Raw genomic sequence first — 26,766 nt, forward strand, 5'->3', positions numbered from 1 at the left:
TGGTTCACCCAATCTATATGTAGATTGAAGTCACCCATTATAACTGCTGTTCCTTTATTGCACGCATTTCTAATTTCTTGTTTAATGCCATCCCCAACCTCACTACTACTGTTAGGTGGCCTGTACACAACTCCCACCAGCGTTTTAGTGTTATGCAGCTCTACCCATATCGAATCCACATCCTCCCGGCTAATGTCCTTCCTTTCTATTGCATTAATCTCCTCTCTAACCAGCAATGCTACCCCACCTCCTTTTCTTTCATGTCTATCCCTCCTGAATATTGAATTTAGTTAAGATGTTAACTATACATGGATTATTTATTTAATAGCAACCAAAGTACCATCACATTCGATGCAGCATTGTGAAGGAAGATTCTAATTTTAAGTAGGGTGACATTAACTGGATGATGCAAAGATGGTAAAACTGGAAAATACCTTAATTGGTAAAATAACTGCATGGACATTGAAAAGAAAATACATTTAGCATCATGCTGAACATCTTTATAACTTTAAGGAATAAAGGTACAAAGGACAAAACTTGCTTCGGACAACATCAAACAAAGAAAAAACAAACAAAAATTCTAGTGGAAAATATATAATTAACAACAAATGATGCAACAAGGACTTCAGAGTCCTCATGCAGGATACCCTAAAGGTTAACTTATAGGTTAAGTCAGTGGTAAGGAAGGCAAATATAACTTTAGCATTTATCTTGCGATAACTAGAATAAAAAAGAAATGATGTAATGCTTAAACACAAATGCTTCTGCAGATGCAGGAATCCCAGAGCAACACACATAAAATGCTGAAGGAATTCGGCAGGTCAGGCCGCATAGTAAGGAAGGGATATGCAATGTGAGTATTCATTTCGAGAGGACAGGAATATAAAAGCAAAGATGTAATACTGAGGCTTTATAAGACATTAATCAGACCGTACTTGTAGTACTGTAAGCAGTTTTGGCTCCTTACTTAAGAAAAGATGTGTTGGGATTGGAGAAGGCCCAGAGGGGTTCATGAAAATGATTCAGGGAATAAAAGGGTTAATGTAAGCTGACCATTTGGTGGCTCTGGGCCGTTACTCGCTACAGCTTAGAAGAATGAGGGGGGAACCTCATTGAAACCCACTGAATATTGGAAGACCTAGATGGAGTGGATGTGGAGAAGAGGTTTCGTATAATGGGGGGGGGGGTCCAGGACCCAAGGGCACAGCCTGGGAGTAGAGGGACCTCCCTTTAGACCAGAGATAAGGACGAATTTCTTAAGAATTCATTGGAATTCATTTGCACAGATGGCTGTGGAGGCCAAGTCATTGGATATACAGTATTTGTTAATAGATTCTTGATTAGTAAAGGCATCAAAGGTCATGGGGAGAAGCCAGGAGAATGAGGTTGAGAGGGATAATAAATCAACCATGATAGAACGGCAGAGCAGACTCAATGTGTTGAATGGCCTTTTCTCCCCTGAAGACATCACTTAATTGGTAAATGAGGATAGTATTTATTGGACACGCAAGGCGGCTTGCAAATATATCTTTCATTAAAAAAACTGTAATCCAAAGTTAAAGCTAATAGGATCAAAGTCTAATTTTAGACTGTTTAGGAGATTAGCTAGGGAACAGCAGATAGAAAACAGTGTTAATATAAGGCTCAAGTTGGTAAGACAACAAGCAGGGTCTCACAGGAATCTGTGTTGGGATCTCTACTCATCATATCATGTATAAACAATTTAGAAAACTGGATATACAAAGCCACGTATTCTAAAATTACCAAGGTGGCATTGTAAATATAGAAGGTCACAGCAAAATTACAAAATGGCATTTAGAGATTAATCAAATGGAGAAATCCAAGCATCCAATTTGGATACATAAATGCTTTTTAAATAATGAGAGCAAAAATCAAAGCAGACTCTGCCACCACAAAACAATGACATGCTAATAACACAGAGGCCATCATTTCTGAAAGGACTGGAGTAAAATGGGAAAGAAGTTGAGCTACGCAAGTTGAAATGCCAATCAGACCACATCTGGAGTACTGAGATTAGCTCTGGAAATCAAATCTTAGAAGGCGTTTAACAGGGCGGGCTGGTGGCGCAACGACATCAGTGCCGGACCCGGGAGCGGAGGTTCCCGGGTTCAAAACTATTCAGGTCCGCTCCCGAGTACGCTTTCCATCCATGCTGGGTTAAGTGTCGAGATCGCAACTCGACCTCGTAAAATAAACGGAAAGTGCTGCGGGGATGTCTGTGTGGGGAGTGGCGCGCCACATGGTCTCTCTTGTAAAAGCCATGAAAAAGACATCATCACGGATGCATGCATGCACACGCACACTCGCACGCACGCAGGCACACGCCAAAAAAAAGAAAGAAAGAAAGAAGGGGTTTAACAAAGAATAATGGCATTTCCCTATGTGGCTTGAACTCTGAGAAAGTACATTTTAATTTTCCCCATAGGTTGTGATGAACAGATCGTTATGTGATAGACAGAGAGAATAGCCAAGAAATTCACCTGCATGATACCGAGTACTACGTTTGACCCACATAAGGTTAAGGTTATCCTTCATGCAGTCCCCATTTTGAACATTAATGACAAATTTGGTTTGGTTACCTTAGAAGCAACAATAAATACTAACATGGTGGACTGGGATTCCTTTTATCCTTCAACTTTTTAATTTCCCTATGACCCCCCCCAAACATTACCTTGCTGTTGCTCCTGAGCTCAAAAATCCCAGGGGCTGATCCCTGATGACCTCAATTGCCCAATCCTCTGATGGCTCAGTGATGCAGATAACCCAGCTCAGCTCCCCAAAGCCCTGACCTTTAAAGGCCTAGGCGATTCCACACTCAGTGATGCTGATCTCCACCAGTCCAATCACAATTCACTAAAAAAATCTCTTCCCACCACTCCCATTAGTCTGACTGCTGACCCAAATCATAAAGTCAGGGAAGTAAGCTTGATTCAATGTTTCTGCACTGGTCATTAATACCGATTCCATTTTCTATCATTCAGCCCACAGCCTTCTACATACAGCATGCCGTTCCAAACACTAGGCTGCAGACTTCATAAATGTTCTAAGAGTTTCTGCCTCCACTACTCCATCAGGTTGTGTGTTCAAGATTTCAACCACCTTCTGGATTCAAAATTTGCTTGCCAAAACCCCTCTAAATTTCCCATCTTATCTCTTAACACATGTAAAAGGTTTCCTGCTATTTACCCTATAGAGGTCTCTTATTACTTTGTGTAATTGGGTCATTACCCAACCGCAGTTTTCTTTGCTGCAAGGAAAACCTAGACTATCTAGTTTCTTTTCATAGCTCAAACACTCCATCCCTATTTAAACATCCTGATGAACTTCCTCTGCACCCTCTCCAGTGCAGTCACTTCCTTCACTGAGTGTGATGACCACAATTGCTCAGGGTACACCAGCTGTGGCCTGACTCATGCTTTATACAGTTCTATCATTAACTTCTTGCTCTTATATTCTAAGCCCCAGTTAACAAAGAGAAGTATCCTGCATGCCTTTTTACACCTTTTCTACAGTGTGCCATCTGTTGGGATTCTTGAATATGCACTTCAAAGTCTCTCTTTCCCTAGGGCCCTGCTATTCATTGCATTTTTTTTATCCTCTCAAAATACTTCACCTCACAATTTTTCAGACTGAATTCCACTTGCCATTGTCTGTCCATCCTACTGATTCATCAACATCATTGAAAAGCTACTCCCCAACAATGAACACCAATTAATTTGTAAATTTATTAATTTTACCTCCTAAATTTATATCGAGATCATCAATGTATGTTATAAACAAGAAGACCCCCACAGCACTGAACTCTGGAGGTCAATCCTGTAAAACATATTCAGTAATCCCATTGTTCCCAGACCCAACCTTGGCAGAGCAAACATTTAATTTCCTGGCAACCTGAGTTCGTTTCTTCAGCCAGCAGGTCTGTGCAACCCCCATGTGGCACATCAAATACAAAGTGTTAGCTCCCGTCCACAACGGCTGAGGTGCTAATGACATCTCGTGCCCAGTGCATCATTACCTCACGTATCCATTTAGGTACACTGGAATCTTTAAACCACTAAATTTCAGGAGTGTTACAGAAGGAGCAGTCAACATTTGAATAAGGAATGAGCCAGAATTAGCTCACACCCCCAATGAAATGTGGTCACTTATTAATGCATGATGAACCTCTCAAACAAATTTAGATAGAGGTTTTAACATAACAATTTTAATCGTTATAAGGTATGAGACATAGTATAACAATGAATGATTTTGACCTAACACATAATAAATAACAGCTTGAAATTACAATGTACTGATGAAGAGAAAGTTAAGCATTTAGACTATTTTACAGAAAAATTGTAATTAAATCATTAGTCAGGGCATTAAGTAGAGGAGCTGGGACATTATGTTGTAGTTGCAGGCCCCACTTGGAGTACTGTGTATAGATTTGGTCAATCCGTAATAAAAATATGGTTAAGCTGGATAGAGTACAGAAAAGATTTAGAAGGAAATGGCCAGGAGTAGAGGGCCAGAGCTTTAGGATGAGGCTGGCCAGGCTAAATTGTTATTCCTTGGAATGTAGGAGAATGAGTGGAACCTTATAGAGATGCTTAACATTATAAAAGGCATAAATAAGACAGATGGTAACAGTATTTTCCCCAGGATAGTGGAGACCAAAACCAGGAAGTACGGATTTAGGGTGAGAGAAGCAAATTTTAAAAGGGATCTGAAGGGAAACTCATCATGTAGAGGTGGGGAGTACATGGAATGAGCTGAGCTGCCAGAGGAAGTGGTTGAGTCAGGTAGAATAGTATCATAAGAAGTACTTGATTAGGCACATGGAGGGGCGAATACAGGAAACAGGGATTAGCTGTCGCCTGCACGGACTCATTGGGATAACAGGCCTATATCTGTGCTCTACTGCTCTATGACTAAAATGTCAAACAAGACCTGTGTGAATTGCAAGCAGTGTATACAAAGTGCTCTTGTAGAAAGGCACCTCTAATGTTGAAAAAAAACCTATTCTACTTTCCTTTCTAAAAGCCTATCAATCCATTTCTCCTCTGCATTTCTCAATTCCTATTTTTCATGGCACACGAAATATCACAAGACAGGATGGAGTTCCAAAATAAAACATTTCCCCTGATCAAGTTTATTCCTTTTTTAAAAAAATTCCTATCATACTCTAACTTGGTGAATTTTCAGTTTAATAGCCTTACATGGAATGAGGGCAAGTAATCCTCACATAAAATTACTTGTCTGGAATCTTGTTTATAATACAGGACTCTATAAAACTACTTTGATGCCCTCAGTAAGCTCAACACCATTCCTCAAAAATGTTGCAATCTTTTACATACAATAGAGACACAACTCCAATTCAGTGGAATAGTTGGGGCACCATGGTGGTGTAGTGATTAGCATGACACTCTTACAGCTCAGGGTGGAGATCACAGTTCAATTCCGGCATACCCTGTAAGAAATTTGTACATTCTTCCCGTGTGCATATGAGTTTCCCCTTGGGGCTCTGGTTTTCTTCCACAGTCCAATGTGTACTGGTATGCACAGTAGCAGATATCCCACCCTGCAAAAACTGATTTCAGGGAGGTAGCACCATCAATTTGCAGGAGACTTCCGGGAGAGGTGGGATGTCTGCAATAGAGTAGCTCCTTAGCAGCTAGCCAGCAAGTTTAAATAACGTTAGCTATGCTAATGAACAAATGACACCTGTTAAACTCACCTCAACATGTCTTTTACATTTTAACCCACCATGGGCAATAGAAAAGTCACTGTTGCAAACAGTGCAGTGAGCAACACTGTCATTATTTTTTGACCCCTATTAGGCAGGGTACACTTTAGTGTAGTCTGGGGTGACGTACGTTTTATATTTTTTTTGGAACACTCTGTCATGGGGCGGTCTCTCTCTCTCTCTCTCTCTCTCTCTTTCTCCCCCCCCACCCCGTCGTTGCTCACGCGTTTCCGCTTGCTCTCTCTCCCTCTCTCGCTTGCTTTCTCTCTCGCTCTCTCCTGGTCGCTCTGGCGCTCTCTCTTGCTTTTCTCTCGCTCGCACTCAAAAAAATTGATTCCCGTGATATTGTATACAATTTGCGGGCATCAGGGAGCCACTATCAATATGCGGGAGACTCCCGGAAGTCCCGGGAGAGGTGGGATGTCTGCAGTAGGTTAACTGCTCATTGTAAATTGTCCTGTGATTAGGCTGCGGTTAAATAGGTGGCAGAGCTCGATGGGGCAGCAGGGCCTGTTCCACTGTAAATAAAATAAAGTGCAACAGGATACTATATCCAAAGTAGAAGAATGAGTAACTCAAGCGCTAGTGTCAAGGGTGTTCAGACCACCACTCCTTTAACATCCCCATCAGATTAAACCCGACACAATCAGTGTTTAATCAGCCAAAAACAAATATTGACAAAGCAAGATTCTGAACTGATCACAATCACAGTTTAAAACCATTTTATACCTAGCATAAAACCACAGTAAAAGCAATGAGATTTATTATGCAGGCCATTCAAATTATGTTTCACTTTGAAGAATAGGATTCTCAACACGTAGCTAAGATATAAGTTCTTCACAGTAATAAAACTGATACTGGCCATGCAGTCCAAGGAATCTTTCTACTTATTCATCTTGATCGGGTTTATACAGTTGCCTTAGAGCAGCTCTATTTTTCTTTGCTATTGCTGTTGAATTTTTTTCACTGATCCGTCACCATGACACATCTCCCACTCAAATCTGCATTAAGCATTGTTTTGTAAATGACTGTCAGTTCATTTCTCCAACAGAAGCTCCCTACAAATAGCAAACAACAAAAAAAATCAAGCATGTTAATATGTCAACGATCTGTAAACCTGTTTTTGTTTACCTGGTAAATTGTGCCGTAAAACTCTGAAAGCTAAGAATAACTGAATCAGGCTGAGGGACACACAGAAAATATTAGAAGAATTCAAAAGCTTAGGGAGCATCTATGGAGAAGAATAAAGAGTTTATGTTTTGGGCCGAGACCCTTCATCAGGTCCTGTCCTGAAATGACGCCTCTTTATTCCTCTCCATAGATGCTGCCTGACTTGTTGAGTTCCTCCAGCAATTTGTGCATGTTGCTCTGGATTTCCAGCATCTGCAGATTCTCTTATTCACCTTTACTGTTTTTAATAAAAAGGAAAGGCAACGTTATGAAGGCAGGAAGTAATAATTTGTTTGTTCAGTACAGTTACCTTGTTACGGACCAAATGAAACTAATAGGTTAAATTATACTAAGCATCCAATGTATGAATAAAAAAAACTGGTAATTTATCAGAAACAAACGATTTGAAGAACAGAGCAGAAATTGGAAGGAAGTGTAAAAGTTCAGTAGTTGTCCATGAATCAATACAGTTTTACAAAATCATAATAGTGAAGCAAAAACTTAAAAAGAAAGTACATATTAATACATCTTTGGACCACAGACTATACAATGCAGAATACAATTTAAATGAGGGGGCCAATACAGTGATATCAAGCTAGACATTGTAAGCCCAACGAAGATGGAAAGAAGACAGCATAGAGAGCGCCAGCATTTGAGATTCAAGAAGGAAATGAATACATGAAGTATTCATTTGAATGCCATCAGTATGCTGGGAAGAGGACAAGCATGCAAAGCTATGGGCATTTTGAGTTTAGAAGATGCTACAATGGAAAATTCAGCAACCACATCAGAATTAATACTATATACAGAACTGTGCAAAAGTCTTAGGCACATAGAAATAAATTCTGTAAAGTGCTTTCAAAAATAATGAAATGAAATGTGTCTAAGTATCAAATAAAGGGCAGTAAACAATAAAACACTAAATCAAATCAATATTTGGTGTGACCACCCTTTGCTTTTAAAACTGCATCAATTCTGTTAAGTACATTGTTGTGCAGTTTTATATGAAATCCGACTGGTAGGTTGTTCCAAACATCTTGGAGAACTTGACACAGTTCTTCTACAGACTTTGGCTGCCCTGCTTGCTTTTGTCTCTCCAGGTAATCCCAGACAGTCTCGATGATGTTGAGATCAGGGCTCTGTGGAGGCCATACCATCTATTGAAGAACTCCCTGTTCTTCTTTTCATTGAATATAGTTCTTTATGATCTCGACCATGTTTGGGGCCAATGTCCTGCTGCAGAATGAAGTTAGGACCAATCAGATTGCGTGATGGATGAGAAATTGCTTGTACTTCTCAGCATTGAGGATTCCATTAATTCTGACCAAACCACCAACTCCATTTGCAAAAATGTAGCCCCAAACCTTTACAATGCATCACTGTTGGCTGCAGCCACTCATCCATGTAGTGCTCTCCAGCTCTTCTGTGGAAAAACTGACTCCTGTTTGAGCCAAAAATTTCAAATCTTGACTCCATCAGTCCAGTGCACTTTCTGCCATTGTTCAGCACCTCAGCCCTTGTGCTTTTGTGCATAGGTGAATCTCTTGTCTCTTGGCTTTGTTTCCACTGGAGGAATGGCTTTTTGGCAGCAACTCTTCCATGAAGACCACTTCTGACAAGATTTCTCCAAACTGTAGAAGAGTGTACTTGGGTTCCATTGATTTCTGTGAGTTCATAGCTGACAGCGGTGCTGGACTTCCGATTTAGAAGGGACATCAATTTGATGTATTTCTCGTCTATTGCACTTGGTTTCTGTAGCTGACCACTGCTTTCTGGCCCTCAACCTTGCCCATTTGATTGTGCTTCTTCAGAAAAGCTTGGACAACACATCTTGAATTTCCTGTCTGCTGCAAGATTTCTGCTTGGGAGAGACCATGCTGCAGGATGACCTCCTCGTGTCCTGTTGCTATGCTCACTCTTGTCATGGTGTAAGAATTGATGATTTGAGGGTTAAACTGTCACATCTGCCACACCCTTACCTTTCAGTTTGGTTTTCCTTCGCCCAGTTTGATTCCTGCTACACCAGTTTCTGTTAATCAGTTTAGTTCTTCAATGCAATATATCATTGATCATTAGCATTTGTTTATTATCTTTGTTTAATCATGCAGTGGACTACATACAAATACAAAATACTCAAGTTTTTATTTGAAAAGTTCTCTATTACTTAACATATTACTTTCTTTGATGAAATACAAAATCATCTCTAATATTTAAATTTTTTTGGAAAATAAATATTTAGAAATCTAAATTTTGCTCTTTTCTACTAACACACTAATGGAGAAGACAAAAAATAAACATCTAAAACAAAACTTATGTAAAAAATCTAGCATGCCTCAGACTTTTACACAGTACTCTGGCTGCTGAATTTTTCATTGTAGTATCCCCTGAACTCAAAATGCCCATAGATTTGCATGCTTGTCTTTTTCCCAGCATACTGATGGCAGACAAATGAATATCTTCATCTACTCATTTCCTTCTAGAATATCAAATGCTGGAGCTCTGTATGTTGTTGTTTTTCTATCTTCTTTGGGCTTACAAAGAATACCCCACCTAAACAAGCAGAATCAGATATTAAACTAGTCATATTGTGATTAATTTATACATTTTTTTTCCATTTGTAGAACAATCCTCCTTGTATTTGCAGCAACATCATTGCCTTGATATTTTATTCATTGCTTGTTTGCAGAGGTGGGTGGATGTGTAATGAGGGGAATGAGAAGGTTATTGTTTTAATAAAAGAAAATTTATCTATTTCGCAAACACATGATAACATGAACCACAACTACCTCCGCCACGTGGACTCTATAGCATTATCAGTAGATGGAAATATAAATTATAGTCATTCTTACAGAACTCTTATTTGGGAACATGAACTTGACAATGAATACAACTCAGATTTGGTAACAATTACAAGCACAAATCCAAAGAATTCCTAATTCAATAATTTACAACTCTGCCAAAAGTCACTAACGTAATTTAAAAAAACATTATATTGCAGCATTTCAACTTCAGGATCATAAAGCACTTAGCTACAAAAAAAGGAACATTGTTATAAACTAAACTCATAGTCTAACCTGGGCATTGTTGTTCGTCCATCGTTGACGTCGATGAGGACCTCGACACCATTATGATGGTGTCGAGACTAGCGCGTGATTTGGATTTAAGTGAGGGAGAGTTGCGCAGCGTCAGCCTCACTCTCTCTTTCCAATTCCCATCTGGATCCAGTGGCAAGACAGAGTCTAGACGGCTGGAGATGGGACTAGGTGCAGTGGATGACCAGGACGTCTTCTGTGTCTTGTCCTGCTCTACACGTTCCACGACGCTTGCAGAGACCGCCTTCTTGACCGTTGGACCTTCCATAGGTCTCGTCCGCTCAATCCGCCGGAGTCTGTCTTCACATGCTGGGATAGACAACTCCCTATCATACCGAGGGTTTGAGACCCGTCGGCTACCCTCACCTGGTTTAGCCGGCTTGTCGAAGCCGTTGCCCGGGGTGTGGCCGCTGTCACATGTAAACAGCTACGGGGAGCCACAGGTGAGAGCTGAGTGCCAGGTGGGGACCAAAGGTGGACTAACCGCCCTGAAAAGGACACGACATGTTCCCCCACCAGAGGTGCTACCCCTCCCTGACACCCCATACACCCCAACCTGGGCATAAAAGAAAATCCACAACCAAAATAACAGTTGATGTTTTCTGCATTAATTTGGGACAAAACAGCACTTGAATCATTAGGCTAGCTTTCAAACTCTATTTGCATTACAACACAAGCTATATGAGAGATGCCATTGAACCTAACAAGGCTTGCTTATTATGGCAGCTACTGTCTTCAGACATGGCAAATAATCAGAGATGAGGACATCGATTCTACAAAGAAGATTATTAATGTTATGGCATCGTATCCCCAATGATAATATTTTTTCTAGTACAATCGTTTGGCATGGAATCAATTTAAATATTTCAACAATCATTTCACAAGTTTTCTTAAAATAGAAATCAAATGCTATAGTACAGAATCCTAAACAAATTAAACAAATATACAAATCTATATTCATTCAATAACTTATTTAGTAATGCAATGATCCTCTACCTTGCTTCAGTGATGGCTCTATCCAATTCATTCATGTCCAATACAAATCTTTAGCATGTATGAAATTTTATTAGCACATGTATTCAATTTTATGTATGGACACTATAGTTGAATTAAACAATTCTAATGTTTGACATTTTATATTATACACATAATACACACTGGGAAGAAATGAGGTTTCCAAGTGTTATGCTACACAACTTGCCCACAGTGGTGCCTCTGATGTAAGCAATGGTATTGAACTCCCATTAGCTGGATTTTAGGTATTCATAATTAATTAGTACAGTAAATAGTGGGAGATTCCAATCCACTTAGACATTTAATGCAGGAACACATATAAAGAAAAGATATGCTTGTTCTCTCATTTCCCACTCACCAACAGTTTAGTGGTAGTGCATTCAGCTCTGAGTTGATAGGATGTGTGTTTTAATACTATTCCTGAAAATGAAACACCTAAATCTGAGATAATAATGGAGTACCAAACGGAGGGTGCTGGGGTACTGGAGTTGCTGCCCTTAAAATAACACATTAGACTAGGTCCTGCTTCTCCTTTTAAGGTGGCCACAAACATTCCTACAGCATCATACAGAACATGGGAGAGCTTCAAATGCATTGGCCAAATTTTACCTTCAATATAAACATCAGTAAAACAGATTGTCCAGCAATCTCACTGAGATTAATGGGCTCTTTCTGTGCACAAACTGACCATCACACCTGCTCATTAACAATGACTACATTTCATCACTACTGTGTGCAAAGATTTCATTAAAATATTACACGTTAATATAAAATATAAAACATTAAAGACTTACTGCTACAATGCGGTTTTAGCACATATTATAGCTGACCCTAAAAAAAAGACAAGGTTTTTCTTCACCACCCTCTTAGGAATGAATTATATACTGTATTATCAATCTGCTTATTATCAACTGCATCTCTTCCATTTCACGCATGACTGTTCTTACCCCATCCTCCCGCCACCCTAACAGGGATAGGGTTCGTCTTGTCCTCACCTCCCACCCCACCAGCCTCTGCGTCCAGCACATATTTCTCCGAAAACCTCCAGCGTTTTGTGTGTGTTGTGTGTATATATTATCAATGCTTAGATTGCTGCAATCATGTTATAATTTAATTCTATTTGGACCTTGATTCAATAAAACTGCATTTGAATTTCAGAATGAGATTTATTAAAGTTTTACCTATTGTGTCACAGAACCCGGCAGATTTTTTAGTAAATTTACATAATCATGAAAATCTCAGTTATTTTAAAGATCTGTTTTTTCAACACATAACTCTAAATTTTCTCCAATTATATTAATTCCCACCATTGAAACCAATATGGGAATACTTAATTCCAGATGTTAATTTTGGAAATAATTTGTTATATTCTAGTCTCTGTCTCTGACAGCACTGAAATCATTCAACACAATCCTCCTAAACTTAAATGTTAAAGGAAAAATTTATTTTGCTCCCACTATAATCACCATAAGTGTTCAGTATGATCAGCTGCAAACATAAATTATAGCTCTATTAAGAGAAGCAGTGTAGAGAGTGCTGGACTACTCACTATATTCCTGATCATTGTGCAATTACTTCTGCACATTCTGGCACTAATGCATTCATTTGTATGCATTCATTTGGAGAATAGAGATTAGATGACAAACAAGTCAAATATCAAGTAGTCCACACAAAACACTGGAAGCCATTGCATTGACCAATCATAGGTTCATTGGTCAATAGAAAAACTCACAAAAATTCCAAATCTGTTTGACAAGCATATGGGTACACTGTACATGGAATTGCGTGCAACAGCATACTGTTCACTTTGCAAGAAACCCCTTAATATAGATTGGGAGAGATTAAGTGCTCATACCTGAAAGAAATAAAATATGGAGGAATAGTTCACCTAGTATGTACTTAACTGAAATATGGTAAGCCTGTTGTAAGACCATAGAAACGAAAGAGATGAAGGAAGCAGAATGAAATTCCCAGTATTCAGTAAAGGAATGGAGACACATTCTATCCCATTTAACCTTTTAACTGCAAATCCTGATGTAGTTAAACACATGGTATAATTATGCTCTGAGCTTTTTTCTGCAATAGCCATCAGAATTAAATGTAGCCACAGTTCTCTTTTCTACAAGGCTGTCCACTTGGTCCTTTGACAGGGGACTATTTAGTTGAAAATTGCCTTCCAAGTATTCATTTTGAACGCTCATAATTGCAAATAGTTCCTAATGTCTTGTGCAGTCTCCGAGTCTTCACTCAAAACAACGTGGCAGACTTCCCTCTTGCAATCTCTGGGATGGACTACCTAAAGTGCACAATGGAATAGAATAACCCGTGGAGTCCTCAACACAGACTCCAGATTCCATGAAGCCATATAGTTAACCTGGTGCCATGTCACATAACCCTCCTCCTGATTATCACCTCTCATCTTTCCTTACCTGATACATCAGGGCTCTTTCACTTTGAATGAAAAACATGGAAAGAAGCAAAATCACAAAGTGCATGGAAATTCAATGTCCATCACCAAAAACAGCACCACTTCAAACAAGCTGGTTGAGTCCTGAAGGACAATCTGCCATCCTGTGTAGATACGTTTGTCTGTGACAGCATTGTTAGAAATGGCCACCATATAGTCTTTGTGGTGTCAAAGTCCAACTTCAGACTGAGGACACACTCCATTATGTTGAGTGGTCTCCATGAGACGTGGTATATCAACAGCAACAGCAGAAGTGTGTACCACCACAATCTATAACCTCAGAGTCTTGTCTATCTTTAACTCTACCGTTTTTATCAGGCCATGGGAATAACTCTGGTTCAACTGGGAAATGTGCAATTTGATAGGAACTGCTGCAGAAAATAATGAACTCTCTGTGCAGCATTATATGTATGCTGACAGCAAATACAACATATAACAGACAAAGTTAACGAATCTTAAAGCTGATGTATCAGTTTGAAGTTCTGTAGTCCTCCAAAATCGAATCATAAAAGTGATGTACAATAGAGAAAGCTTAAGAATATATTCACCATCACAGAAGTCAATACCTAATCATCTTGATTCATGGCACACCTTAACAAGACATGGCTGAGAGCAGTGGCTATAGAAGTACTGCAGAACCAGATTACATCACAGCTACAGTACTGAAGACCCATCTTCCGGAACTAACTATAAATCCAGCTAAGCTGTTCCAGTGCAGTTACAAAGCTGCCATCACCCTGACAATGTGAAAAGTGCCCAGATATGTCCTATTTGCAAAAAGTAGGACAAATTCAGTCCTGATAATTACTACTTAATTAATCTACTCTCAATCATCAGCACTGTAATGGAAGTAAGTGACACTTACTCACCCATAACCTACTCACCAATGCCTATTTTAGATGTCACCAGGTCCACCCGGAATCAGAACTCATCACAGCCCTGGTCCAAACATAGACTAAAGTGCTGGGAGCAATTGCTCTTGATGTCAAGGGAGCACTTGACCAAGCATAACATCAAATTACTCCTGTCAAACTGAAGTCAATTGTCACCAAAAGGATGAAATTATACCTCACATTAAGGGGAAGAGTTGCAATCATTAGTGGGCAATCACCCCACACTAGACCATCACTTCAGGGATTCCTCAGGGCAGTGTAGTACACCTAACCATCTTCAATGGCCATCTGTCTCTCATAAGATCAGAAGTGGGAATGTTTGCTGACGACTGCACAATGTGCAACAACTCAGTGTGCTAATTAACCCATATAAGAATGCAGACAACTTCCAGGCACTGACCATCTCCAGAAGAGAATCCAACCACTTACCCTTGACATTCAATGACATTATAGTCACTGAGCCCTCACACCCCCACCATCAATTCTTGAGGTCACCATGGACCAGAAACTCACCTGGGTAGGCCACATGAATATCATAGCTACAAGAACAGGTAACATTTGTGTTATCTTGATGGTAGATTACTCACCTCTTGCCATCCAAAGCCTTTTCCATCAGACATGATAAGAGCATGATATGATACCTTCCACTTGTTTGGATGACTACAGTGCTAACAACCTTCAGGAAGCTTGACACCTTCCAAGACAAAGTAGCCAATTTTATTGGTACCCATTAACCATCCAAACATTAATTTCCTCCACTTTTAGTGCAGTAGCTGCAGTGTATGCCATCTACAAAACTTACAACAGTTACTTACTCAGGTTACTCTGTCAGAACCCAGCATACCTGTGATTACCCCCAGAACCAAGAAGGACAAGGCAGCAAGTGCACAGGAGCACCACCATCTGCAGATTCACTTCCAAGGTGCACACATCATTGTGACTTGGAAATACATTGATGATCCTTCACCATCGGTAGACCAAAATCCTGGTAGACTCTCCCAGGTAGCATTATGAAATTATCTTCACTAAAAGGACAACAGCAGTTCTAGCCATCAGTTTACCACTTCTTCAAGAAGAATTAGGAGATGGTGGTAATTACTGGCAGAGATCTCAAAAAAGAATTAACAAAAAATAATGACCCAAGAATGGTTTTCCTTAACGAGAAACTGATACTGATTGAAAGGGGATTGAGCGCCATTTCTGAACCTCACCTCACCTCTAAAAAGCTCCCTGTGATAGTGAAGATATTTTCAAAACTAAATTGAACTGTTTCTACCTACAGTCCAAAACCAAGAGCACCCTAGAATAGATCACAATGACTCATTTACCTTAAGTATATAAGAGAATAGGCATTATACACAACTGAAGGACAAAGGTCCTTAGCCAAGTTGTCCTCTCTCTGCACAGCGCTGCCCTCTAACAACAGCAGCTCACAGCGAGACCATGGAAAACACAGACTATATTCCATATCTTGGGAGCTAACTCTTGATAGTAGCAGGTATTAATGCTGAAAAGGGCTAGCAGAGCCTTTGATATAAAAGAGTACTTGACGATCATTACCTCAACCTTGGCACAAGGTTCATGTCAACTGTCCTCTTATATTCTTTTAAGACCTAGACTACCTATTGCAGGCACCTCATGATTGAAAAGATACCACCAACACTTGCTCCCTAGAAGACTCCAAATTTAAATGCATGATAACAAAACCAATGTCAGTGTCTTCTTCTCAGCCATCATCTCTAGTACTGAGTTACATTTAGTTGCTTCTGTTATGCAAGTTACGTTGCTAGTGCGGCCAGCACCAGACTCCTGAAACAGAGCAGAACTCTATTTTGAGCTCTGTCAGGAGGAGAGACTAACAGGTAGAGGAGATTCAACACATCCTTAAAAAATGGACCATCTCCATTGGGTCAGCAATTCAAAGAGAATGAGTATTTGGTAAGGTACTGAAAAGCACAAAGAATCCCTGCATAATCGGCAAAAGGAGTACACCACCTGACAAATTACCAACCCTGTCCCATCTGTGAAAGAGCCTGTTGCTCCCATGTTAAATTCAGCAATACTCAAATACCAGAGTTGAAGAAATTGCTCTTTAGTCCCAAGGAACTACCTAAATTGGGAAGCTATTTTACAATCACAAAGTTAGTTTTGAAGTTTATTAAAATTTTCTATTCATAAACATAGGATTCTCTTTGTAAGCCATCTGTTCTTTTTCCTTCAGCAAATAAGTTCCCAGCTCCATAATAGAATTTTCCAAAGCCACCTCTTAAACTTACAAAGTATACCAAAGGCAATAATGCAGCTGTATATTTCAAAAAATGTACAACTTAATTAAGATAGGTATGGATTTGCAGATGTGCTGCAGCTGGAATATGTAGAAGCCGGTGGGTGAGAGGACAGGCCATAGTGACCACATTGGCTGTAATGTCTCCAGCTCAAGGAACTTCAGTTAAGAGCCGATGAACTGGAATTTGAGAGTTGGATACTGCTAAACACAAGAGGGGGTGAAAATATTAAATTTCTATTAATGTGTGGGGAAGGGCATTCTATTAGCTGCTTCATAGCCTGCTATACAATACTCCATTGCATCAAATCACAAGAGGCCACGGAGAGGAGCAGACTCATCACGGGCACGCCCTTCCCCATCATCAAGGACATCGCAAGAAGCAGTGTCACAAGACAGTAGCATCCATCATTAATGACCCCCACCATACAGGACATGCTCTCTTCTTTATAGGACCATCAGTAAGGATGTAGAATCTGAAGCCTCTCACTCAATGATTTTCCCCTACACCATCAGATTTCTGAATGGCCTATGAACAATAACTCATTTTACAACTATTTATTCATTCTACAAGAAGTCCAGATATGACCTGGACTTACGATAAACACCTGGAATTATGATATTGTAGCCATCAGTGAGACTTTATTACAGGAGGGGCAATATTCTGGGATTTCGTTGTTGCCGGGTCTGGAAGACCCGAGTTATTTGGAAAGATTAAATAGGTTAGAACTTTATTCCTTGGAATGTAGAAGATTGAGAGGATATTTGATAAGAGGTATACAAATTTACAAGGGGTATAGATAGGGTAATTGCAAACAGGCTTTTTCCACTGAGGTTGGGTGGGACTACAACTAGAGGTCATGGGTTAAGGGTGAAAGGTGAAAAGTTTAAAGGGGAACATGAGGGGAAACTTCTTCACTCAGAGGGTCGTGAGAGTGTGGAATGAGCTGCCAGTGCAAGTGGTGCATGTGAGCTCAATTTCAACATTTAAGAGATGTTTGGATATGTATGTGGATGGCAGTGGTGTGTAGGGCTATGGACCTGCTGCAGGTCCATGGGAGTAGGCAGCTTAAATCGCTTGGCATGAACGACATCAGCCTAAGGGCCTGTTCCTGTGTTGTACTTTTCTATGACCTATGGAAGGCTATCTTAAGTATGAAAAAGCAGTTTCAAAGGAAGCTAGAGACAGAATCAGATGCACCTTAGCTTTGGCAGAGTTTGCAGGCAATTACTTTCTACAAGGTGAAACCTAGCATCATAAATGGCTGAATTAAAATGAATGTCTTTTATGTACACTTTGAAAGGCAGAATAAAATTATACATGTGTAATTCCCTGCAGCATCTTATATTTGTCTCAGAGGTTGACATCTGAACAGCTTTCAAGAGGGTGAACCCTTAGGAGGCTTCAGGCCCAATGGTGTACCTGGCAAGGCACTGAAAACCTGTGCCACCCAACCAACCAGTTCTATAGGGAATGAATCTTATTGGCACTGAAAACCTGTGCCACCCAACCAACCAGCTCTATAGGGAATGAATCTTATTGGCACTGAAAACCTGTGCCACCCAACCAACCAGCTCTATAGGGAATGAATCTTATTGGCACTGAAAACCTGTGCCACCCAACCAACCAGTTCTATAGGGAATGAATCTTATTGGCACTGAAAACCTGTGCCACCCAACCAACCAGCCTTATAGGGAATGAATCTTATTGGCACTGAAAACCTGTGCCACCCAACCAACCAGCCTTATAGGGAGTGAATCTTATTGGCACTGAAAACCTGTGCCACCCAACCAACCAGCCTTATAGGGAATGAATCTTATTGGCACTGAAAACCTGTGCCACCCAACCAACCAGCCTTATAGGGAGTGAATCTTATTGGCACTGCACTGACCCTTGGACCACTTGGACAACAGAATGCCTACGTCAGGCTACTGTTTACTGATTATAACTCAGTGTTCCACATCATCATTCCTTCATTACTAATCAACTAGCTTCAAGACCTGAGCTTCTGTACCTCCCTCTGCAACCAGATCATTGACTTCCAGATTGGGAGATGAAAAATAACATCTCCTCCTCCAAGACAATCATCAAAGACTTATTGTAACTTATAGTTATTTTGTTTTATGTATTGCAGCCACAAAACATCAAATTTCACAACATATGCCAGTGATAATAAACTTGATTCTGATTTTATAATAAAGGTCCATGAACAATCCATCATTATTCATTTTTAAGCACAATTTATTTTGAAATTTGTAGCAATTTACTGTCTTTGGGCTGTACTTTTGCACCTTTGCACTTTACAGTTGCTGCAAAGCAACTGATTTCCCATCATATGAGACAGTATTAATGAACCTGGTTATGGTGTCACTGGAGACTTTGCTCCAGGAGGTCATCATGCCTTTAACGATAAGCACTGCAGAACTGGTGAGCAAGGCAAACAAATTGTAATTACAAATGAGGCTAGTATGTGGATCCAGACACCACCAAGGAAACTCCAGTCCTTGTATCTATTCAAGAGACTGCCGAAAGGATGAGCAAAATTACCATAGTACAATGGTACAAAGAATACATTTTCCAAAATCCCACCCCCTTCTTCTTGAGGTACAGCGCAGTTCCCCTCAACTGGAAGGAAGTAAATGTAACCCCATTATTTAACAAAGTTGGGAGAAAACAATGCAGAGAAAATATTTAAAGTATATGATTGAGTAAGTGGCAACAGCACACTTAACAAAGCAGGACTGATCAGAATTGGCATGTATATATTAAAGTTAAATTACTTTTGATAATCTTGTTCGAGTTTGCTGAGAATTGATAAAGAGGAAGCCAGCTATGCTGCTCATTAGACTTTCAGAAGGCCTTGAATAAGGTGCCACAGAAGAAATTATAAAGCACATGGGATTGAAGGAAATATTCTTGTCTGCATTGAGGATTAGTTAATAGACAGAAAATAAAAACTAGGAATAAATAGGTCACTTTGAGATTGGGAGGTTGTGACTAGTGTTGCAGAAGTTGATGCTGGGCTCTAGTATTCAGTCAATATCAATGACCTGGTTGAGAGGGTCTACAATAATGTATCCATGTTTGCTAAGGATACCAAGTTGGGGTCGGTATGGCTTGTAATGATGATGCAGAGAAGTTTTAAATGGATATACCCACAAAATGCTGGAGGAAATTAGTAGGTCAGGCAGTATCTATGGGAATGAATAAACAGCCGATGTTTTGGGCCAAGACCCCCTATCAGAGCTGGAGAGGAAGGGAAAAATGCCAGAATGTGAAGGTAGGTGGAAGGGAAGCAAGACAAGTTAGAAGGTATAGGTGAAGACGAATGGGTGGGTAAGAGGGAGGAATGAAGTAACAAGCTTAGAGATGATAGGTGGAAAATGCAAAGGGCTGGAGACTGGACCATGGAGTTAGGGAAGGAGGAAGGGCACCAGAGGGAGGTGATAGGCAGGGAGGAGAAGTAGTAAGAGGCTAGAGTGGGGAATGGAAGGGGAAAACTTACCGGAAGTAATTCAAGTAAGAGAAATCAATGTTTATGCCATCAGGTTGAAGACTACTTAGTTGGAATACGAGGTGTTGCAGTGTGGGATAAGGGAACTATGAGGTTGGTGGCAGTGGATGTGAGATCTCCAGAGCTGATGAGGTTGCTGGTGATGTTAGAGAAAATATCCTGATGGTCCCAAGTGAGGTCCTTTTCAAGGGGTAAGTAAGAGGAGGTGTCTAGAGAATTGACACCTGGTCCCAAGATTCACAAACCTGAATGGCCGGGTAGGCCCATTGTTTCTGTCTGCTCTTGCCCCACTGAACTCGCGCCCACATACCACAACTCCATTTTATCCCTCTTGGTTCAGTTGCGTCCCACTTACATCTGCAAGTCACCTTAGCTTTTTACTTCATTCCCCCCTCTCCCCCATTCACTTGGCTTCACCTATCATCTTCAAACTTGGTCTCCTTCCCCTCTCCCTACATTTTTATTCTGGCATCTTCCCCCTTCCTTACCAGTCCTGATGAAATGCCTCAGCCTGAAGCGCCAACAGTTTATTCATTTCCATAGATGATGCCTGACCTGCTGAGTTCCTCCAGCGTCTTATATGTGTTGCCCTGGATTTCCAGCATCTGCAGTATCTCTTGTGTTTTAAATGGATATGTGCAGGTTATGTGAACCTGCAAGGTCACAGCTGATAGAATGTAATGTGGGAAAGTGCAAGAGGAAATTTGGTAGGGAAAAATAGAAAAGTAGAGTATTTAAATGATGAGAGACTGTAAGGAGTTGGTGCTCAGAGTGACCTGGGTGCCATTGTACGTGAATCACTGCTGCCAAAATACAGCAAACAATTAGAAAGGCAAATGGTTTGCCAGTGAAGAATGAGTACAAGAATAATAACATTTAAGTGCAATTATATAAATACTTGTTAAGATTGTGCCTGAAATATTGTAAAGAGATCTGGTATATCCAGCTAATAAAGGATATGAAAACAAATGAGACTATAGATTCTGGAATCTGCCAGCAAAAACAAAACTCTGAAAGAACTCAGCTCATCAATTAGTATCTGCAGAGAAAGAATACAAGTTGATATTCCAGGCTGAGACCTTGCATCAAGAGTGGTCTGGGTGTGAATAAATGATATACAGTGGATTCTGGTCAGTTAGTCCATCGGTTAAACGGAACAGCCAGTTATTTGGGACAACTCTTAATGAACATAAACTAATTAAGAAAATAGCCAGAACTTCATTCACTTATTTGGGACACTATGCCTCTTAATTGGGACAGGAGACTATTGCCAAACAGTTTCTAACTAGCGTCAGTTGTGTGCACTTGTCTGCCATTAAATACTACACCATGCTTAGAGTGAACAGTTTTTAAATATCAGCCGCTTGTGTTCAAAAAAGCAGTGGCTTATGTCAGTGATAGGCAGCCAAAAATAAACAGTAAGACAATTCAGAACTGTTTTGTTCATTGCGGTTTCAAGCAGTTAGGCTTGGAGATACTAGAAATGGCCAGGAATGAAAATGAAACGATTTCACTACTTCAGCAAGTTAGAAACCATGAAGGAAGTTAAGGTATTGACAATCACCTTGAATGTCACAATGAAAACAAAGATTTGGAGAATGCAACATTTTCTAACTAGCATCAGTTGTGTGCATGTGTGTGGCCATTAGACACTACACCGTGCTTAGAGCAAATACAGTAGTTTTTAAATAGCATCAACTGCGTATGCTTGTGCTATGTTATTCATTTGGGCCTACTAATGCCAAATGACAAAGTAGCAATTTTTGACACCACTTCATGCAGGAAGGCAACACTGATTTTGTTCATTTACAGTCAATCAGAAAGAACAGAGCAACGTACTCCTCTGAACTCCTCTGTCGATAATTATTAGCTGTTATAGTACTGTAGTAATATTGGTAATATTCTAATTTGATCTGTATTTCATTTAAATACATAATTTGTTGCTCAGTTAAACATAGTTTGTCTTTTTAAAACTATTTTCATTAAACTTTGGCTAATTGTGGCAGCCATTAATTGGGCCAAAATATACTGGTCCTGATGTGTCCCCATTAACTCGAATCCACCATTCTGATAAATGGATGTAGGGTTAGTAAGGTAGAAGATCAGCCATGATTGCACTGATTAGTAGGGCATAGATGAGTAGGCAAAACGACCTACTTCTGCTTCTATTTTTTTAAATGACATCAAAAGAACGGCCAAGATCAATGAGTCTATCTTCAAAAGCCATATTCCATTAACTGCACCAACAGCCTAACTAACTATTTAAATGACCGGTTTTGCATCCGACTATAAATCAGGCCTTATATATAACATTAGAGCACTTCACCTGCTCTATTCATGCACCAACAATTGACCCCCCCCCCCACATCCAAATCTCACAGGTTACACTAACTGCTTGTTTCAACCAAGATAGCAATGTCAACCAGGTGACACTTGCAGACAAATTTTATTCTCCCTTGCAGGACAGGATGGTCTAGAATGAGAAGCACTGAGTGCTTACTAAATGGGATAGGTGGATCACTGCAGAATGAAAGCATCATGACTGCATTTAGTACGCTGGGCACTGACCTACATGGTTCACTGCCAATGGTCATGTCAACTGGATTTTGAGGAAATGGTATGACCTTCTTAAATATGCCAGTGTTGCCTGTAAATTATGTGCGTGCAGTTTATTGTGCCCTGTACCCTAGTTAAGCTTGCCACTCCAGTGAAATTACTGTACATTCTCAGTCACTGGCAAGAGAAAATGAAATATAGTAAATTTGAACAGTGTTAATATCTCTTACACAGCGGTGGACAACATACTGTGAGTTATTGGAAAGAATTCCAATCTGAGAGAAGCCAAATGCTAAGTGTTTGTCACCACATTAACCTTCAGAGCCCCGGGCAATGCTGTTCTTTCTCTGCTGTTGTAATTGTAGCAGGTAACTCATTTCAGTGAGGACTTTGTGTAAGGCAACCTCCACCTCCACTAGGTATCGGACTGAAGTTCAGAAAGGAGAATGTTCCATAAAGATTCTGGGCATATCCACTTCCCCCTCATGTCAGGCTGCGTGGCTGTCCCAGCTCTGCTTGGCCCCTGTTATTAGTCATAGAACTGTACAACATGGGGACTTCGGGCATTTGACCCATTGTGTCTGTTCTATCAAAGAACACATTTACATTAATCTGGTTTCTTGTTATAATAATCAATTAACCTAGTAACTGGCACATCGTTTGAGTGTACCTCAGTAGCAGCACAGCAAGTTCCTAATGGAAATGGATGCCCCTGAAGGAAACCCGTGGGATCTCAGAAAGAGTGTGTAAACTCCACAGACAACACTAGAGATCAGAAAGGAAGCTAACGCTTGTACCACGCCTCCAAGGTAATCAGTTTCTCTCTTTTCGATCCAGTACCACTCCCTACTACCATAACACCATTCTCCTCCCTTCCAACCCACCATTACAACCTTCCCTACAACTTGTCTACTTTGACTCTCCTTCATTTAAGAAAACCCAAGACAAAATATTAATTTGCATACAAGAAATATTTTGCTGCTAATCATTCCCCCACCGTGCTGCATATAAATAGCGCCCATCCGGCACACTGAGCATTGAACCAAGTTTGAATGAGTGAGACATGCCCATTTCGCTTGTTTGACTGAAAGTGATAAAATGGAGCGGGGCCTCATGCAGCTTTCAGGTATCTGTACCAGTCTGGCCATGGGCACCAGGCAGACAGAAACTAGCTCAGTACAGACATTGCCGACCTCCGGAAGGCGCCGAACAGCAAGAACTAACGCTACATTGGTAGTCTAACCACGTCAACAACATTTTTCTGAGTTGCAGCCTTTAAAAGCCCTTGCAACGATCCTGCACACCGAACCCAGGACTGACCCTGTACCTCAAGATGGAAAGGCAGCGAACTACTTTTCTTATACTCACTATGTAATATTATTGCTATTAAACTCATATTTAACAATATATTCAACACGTCTCAATAGCATTTTCCAGATTAATCGTGAAACATTAAAGCGTGGACACAAGAGGATTTCCAAATATCACCAGTTTTTGACGTTCTTGGATTAGGTTCCGGGCCAATGTAATGACGTAAGATCATCAGAACTCAGGCGTCACGGCAGCATTAGGGCGAGTCTGGGAGATGTTAATGAAGTAGACGCGATATATTAGGTTAAATGGGATGCAATGGTATGGGAAGCGGTGGAGTCCAATGACATAGTTCTGGTTACGAATAAGAAGGATGACAAGTTGGGGTACTGATGGTTAATGAGCCTACCAAATTGGGCAGAGATACGAATGCGATGTGAAACAGGGTCAAAGATGCTTGGATAGGGGAGGTGAGCAGGATGAAAGGATTCCCTTATATTTGCCACAGTATCTTACCTCTAGTTTGTCAGTGAGCTCTCTCTGCATTATCTCGTACTGATTGGTAAGCTCTTGGTTCTTCTCCAGCAAGGCTTTGCCAAGCTTAGCCGCCAGGATGAGATCGTTATCCTTCTGCCGAAGCTGGGAGAGCAGGTCCTCGATGCCGGGGCTACCGGCTGCCACTTCCTCGCTGTAACCCTCCTGGCGGCTGGTCGCCAGCACAGGGAAGTGTTCGTCGAACAGCAGGTTGGCGCTGCCGCCGCCAAGCCCAGGAGGGGTTAGGAGTGGAGAAAGGGGCGGCAGTCTCGGCAGATTGCTAGCCTGATGGCGCTCGGCCTCCTCAACGCCAAACGAGTGGTGGGGCTCGTCACCCTGCTGAAACTCCTGCAGCCATAACGCCGCCATAGTTCCACTAGCGCTGGGCAGATTACAATCGGCTCCGATCCCGGCTCAGCTCACGGATTGCACCGAGTCCCATCGACCTGCCTCCCGTGCCCTGGCCGGGGATCGGGATGGTGTGACCCAGTCCCCTTGCTCGCAGCACTCGGTGTCTAGTAGTGTCCAGTTGCAAAAAGCAATCGTTCGAGATCTCTCGAGTGATTGCGGCGGTGGCCGGCCGCTGTCCCGGGACTAAGTCGTCGTTGTCCGCCTTGCTAATCGCTTTCTTTCTGCTGCCCCGCTTCGCAGGGGACGATGAGCCCATTCTTTACAAGGATGCAGCTGGACACATGATGCTGCGGATCGCAAGCAAAGCTTAAACTGATACCCAACGCGCGTCCACACCCCTCTGACGGAATCTGACACCTGTACATTGCACGGCGCTCATTGGTACAAAGCCAATGTCCCCATCCCTAGCAGACAGACAGGCGAGGAGACTGGGAGAGGTAAATAGAAGAGAACCGGATACCGAGGAAGAGATAGAGAAATAAGTAGAGCATCTGAAAGTATGTAGAAGGAATACTCGGGCTGACAAATGGATGGTATGGCATAGGGAGAAACTTTGAAATTAATGTAAAAAGTCACGCAAGACCAACTAGAGTTTGAGCTAAATACAGAAAATTCGCAAATAGAGCGATAAAAATGAAAGGGGAAACAGGAATGATTTTACTAAATGGAGGTTAGAATTTAAAGGAAGAAATTGGGTGCGCCAATGAGATAAAGGGAGACAAATATAGATGAAGTGACAGCGAATGACACACATAAGGATAGAATATAGATACATTCGGTATGGAATGGAGTGGGAAGCCATCCAGGGATGGAAATTAGAGAAATACTTACACGGAAGAGATAAAGAAAGGCAAGATGTAAAAATATGTAAAGACAAAAAATTAAATCAAATAAAGAAATAAGAACTGTATTGAATGTACACAGTGGGAGAAAGCACAACGTGAGATATAAACAGAAACAATAAAAAAACTCCAGAAGTAATGAGAGTAACCTGCACAGAGAAAGTGAAAGAAGTACATGGAGCAGAGAATGTGAGATGAATAAAAGGTGAAATATTGATACAAAAGAAGGAGAATAATACATTCGTGAAAAGGGAGATAGATTCAGGGAGTGAATGATAAAACATACACAGAAATAGCAAGAAATATTTATAAAGAAAAAAAGACAATGCTGTAATCATTCTGAATGATATAACATCTGAGAATGTAATAAAGAGTGGCGAGAAGTAGAACCAGCCATCATAAAGAAGTATAAAGGGAAAGAGAATAGTAACAGTTTACTGTCAGGTAAATCTAAACTTTTACATGAGATGCATATCTTTAATATGCCTTTCAGATGATCCAAAGTGACAAATTTAAAACTTAATAACACCCATATGTTTGACATCCAAGGTATTACCTCTGAACTGTAATTGTTTTTGTAATATTGAAAACACAATAGCCAGTTTCAAGGTGTCAAAAACTAATAATGACCATATGGTTTGTTCTACTTATCATGAAAAGGGGATAATTATCACTTAGGCTATTGAAAACTGGACTGCTGTTTAGTGTATCATGGGATGTATAAAAGTGTCAAAGTAATAAAATATTCCCACATAATTATCAAACAAAATTACTCAGTGACTAAAAGAGATGTGAGGTGATCAACTGCCTATTTCAAAGAGGCTTTAAGGAGTGTCTTAATAGAGAAAAGAGAGATAGAAAGGTTGTTGAAATTCCATATCAAAGCAAACTGATGTTAATTTTGTGGATCATGAAACCGAAACTGAAAGAG

General features: G+C 40.6%; 1 protein-coding gene across 1 annotated transcript in view; it reads right to left on the reverse strand.

Moving 5' to 3' along the window:
- LOC134338334 (BICD family-like cargo adapter 1) overlaps positions 1-24,987 on the reverse strand; it is an 84,640-nt gene extending 59,653 nt beyond the window's left edge. The window contains exon 1 of the mRNA XM_063034090.1: positions 24,565-24,987. Within this exon, the coding sequence (XP_062890160.1) occupies positions 24,565-24,951 (387 nt within the window). The 5' untranslated portion in view covers positions 24,952-24,987. The remainder of the gene's footprint in view (positions 1-24,564) is intronic.
- Between the last annotated feature and the right edge of the window lie 1,779 nt (positions 24,988-26,766).

Source organism: Mobula hypostoma, chromosome 27 (genome assembly GCF_963921235.1).
Source record: "Mobula hypostoma chromosome 27, sMobHyp1.1, whole genome shotgun sequence".
Classification (NCBI taxonomy): Eukaryota; Metazoa; Chordata; class Chondrichthyes; order Myliobatiformes; family Myliobatidae; genus Mobula; species Mobula hypostoma.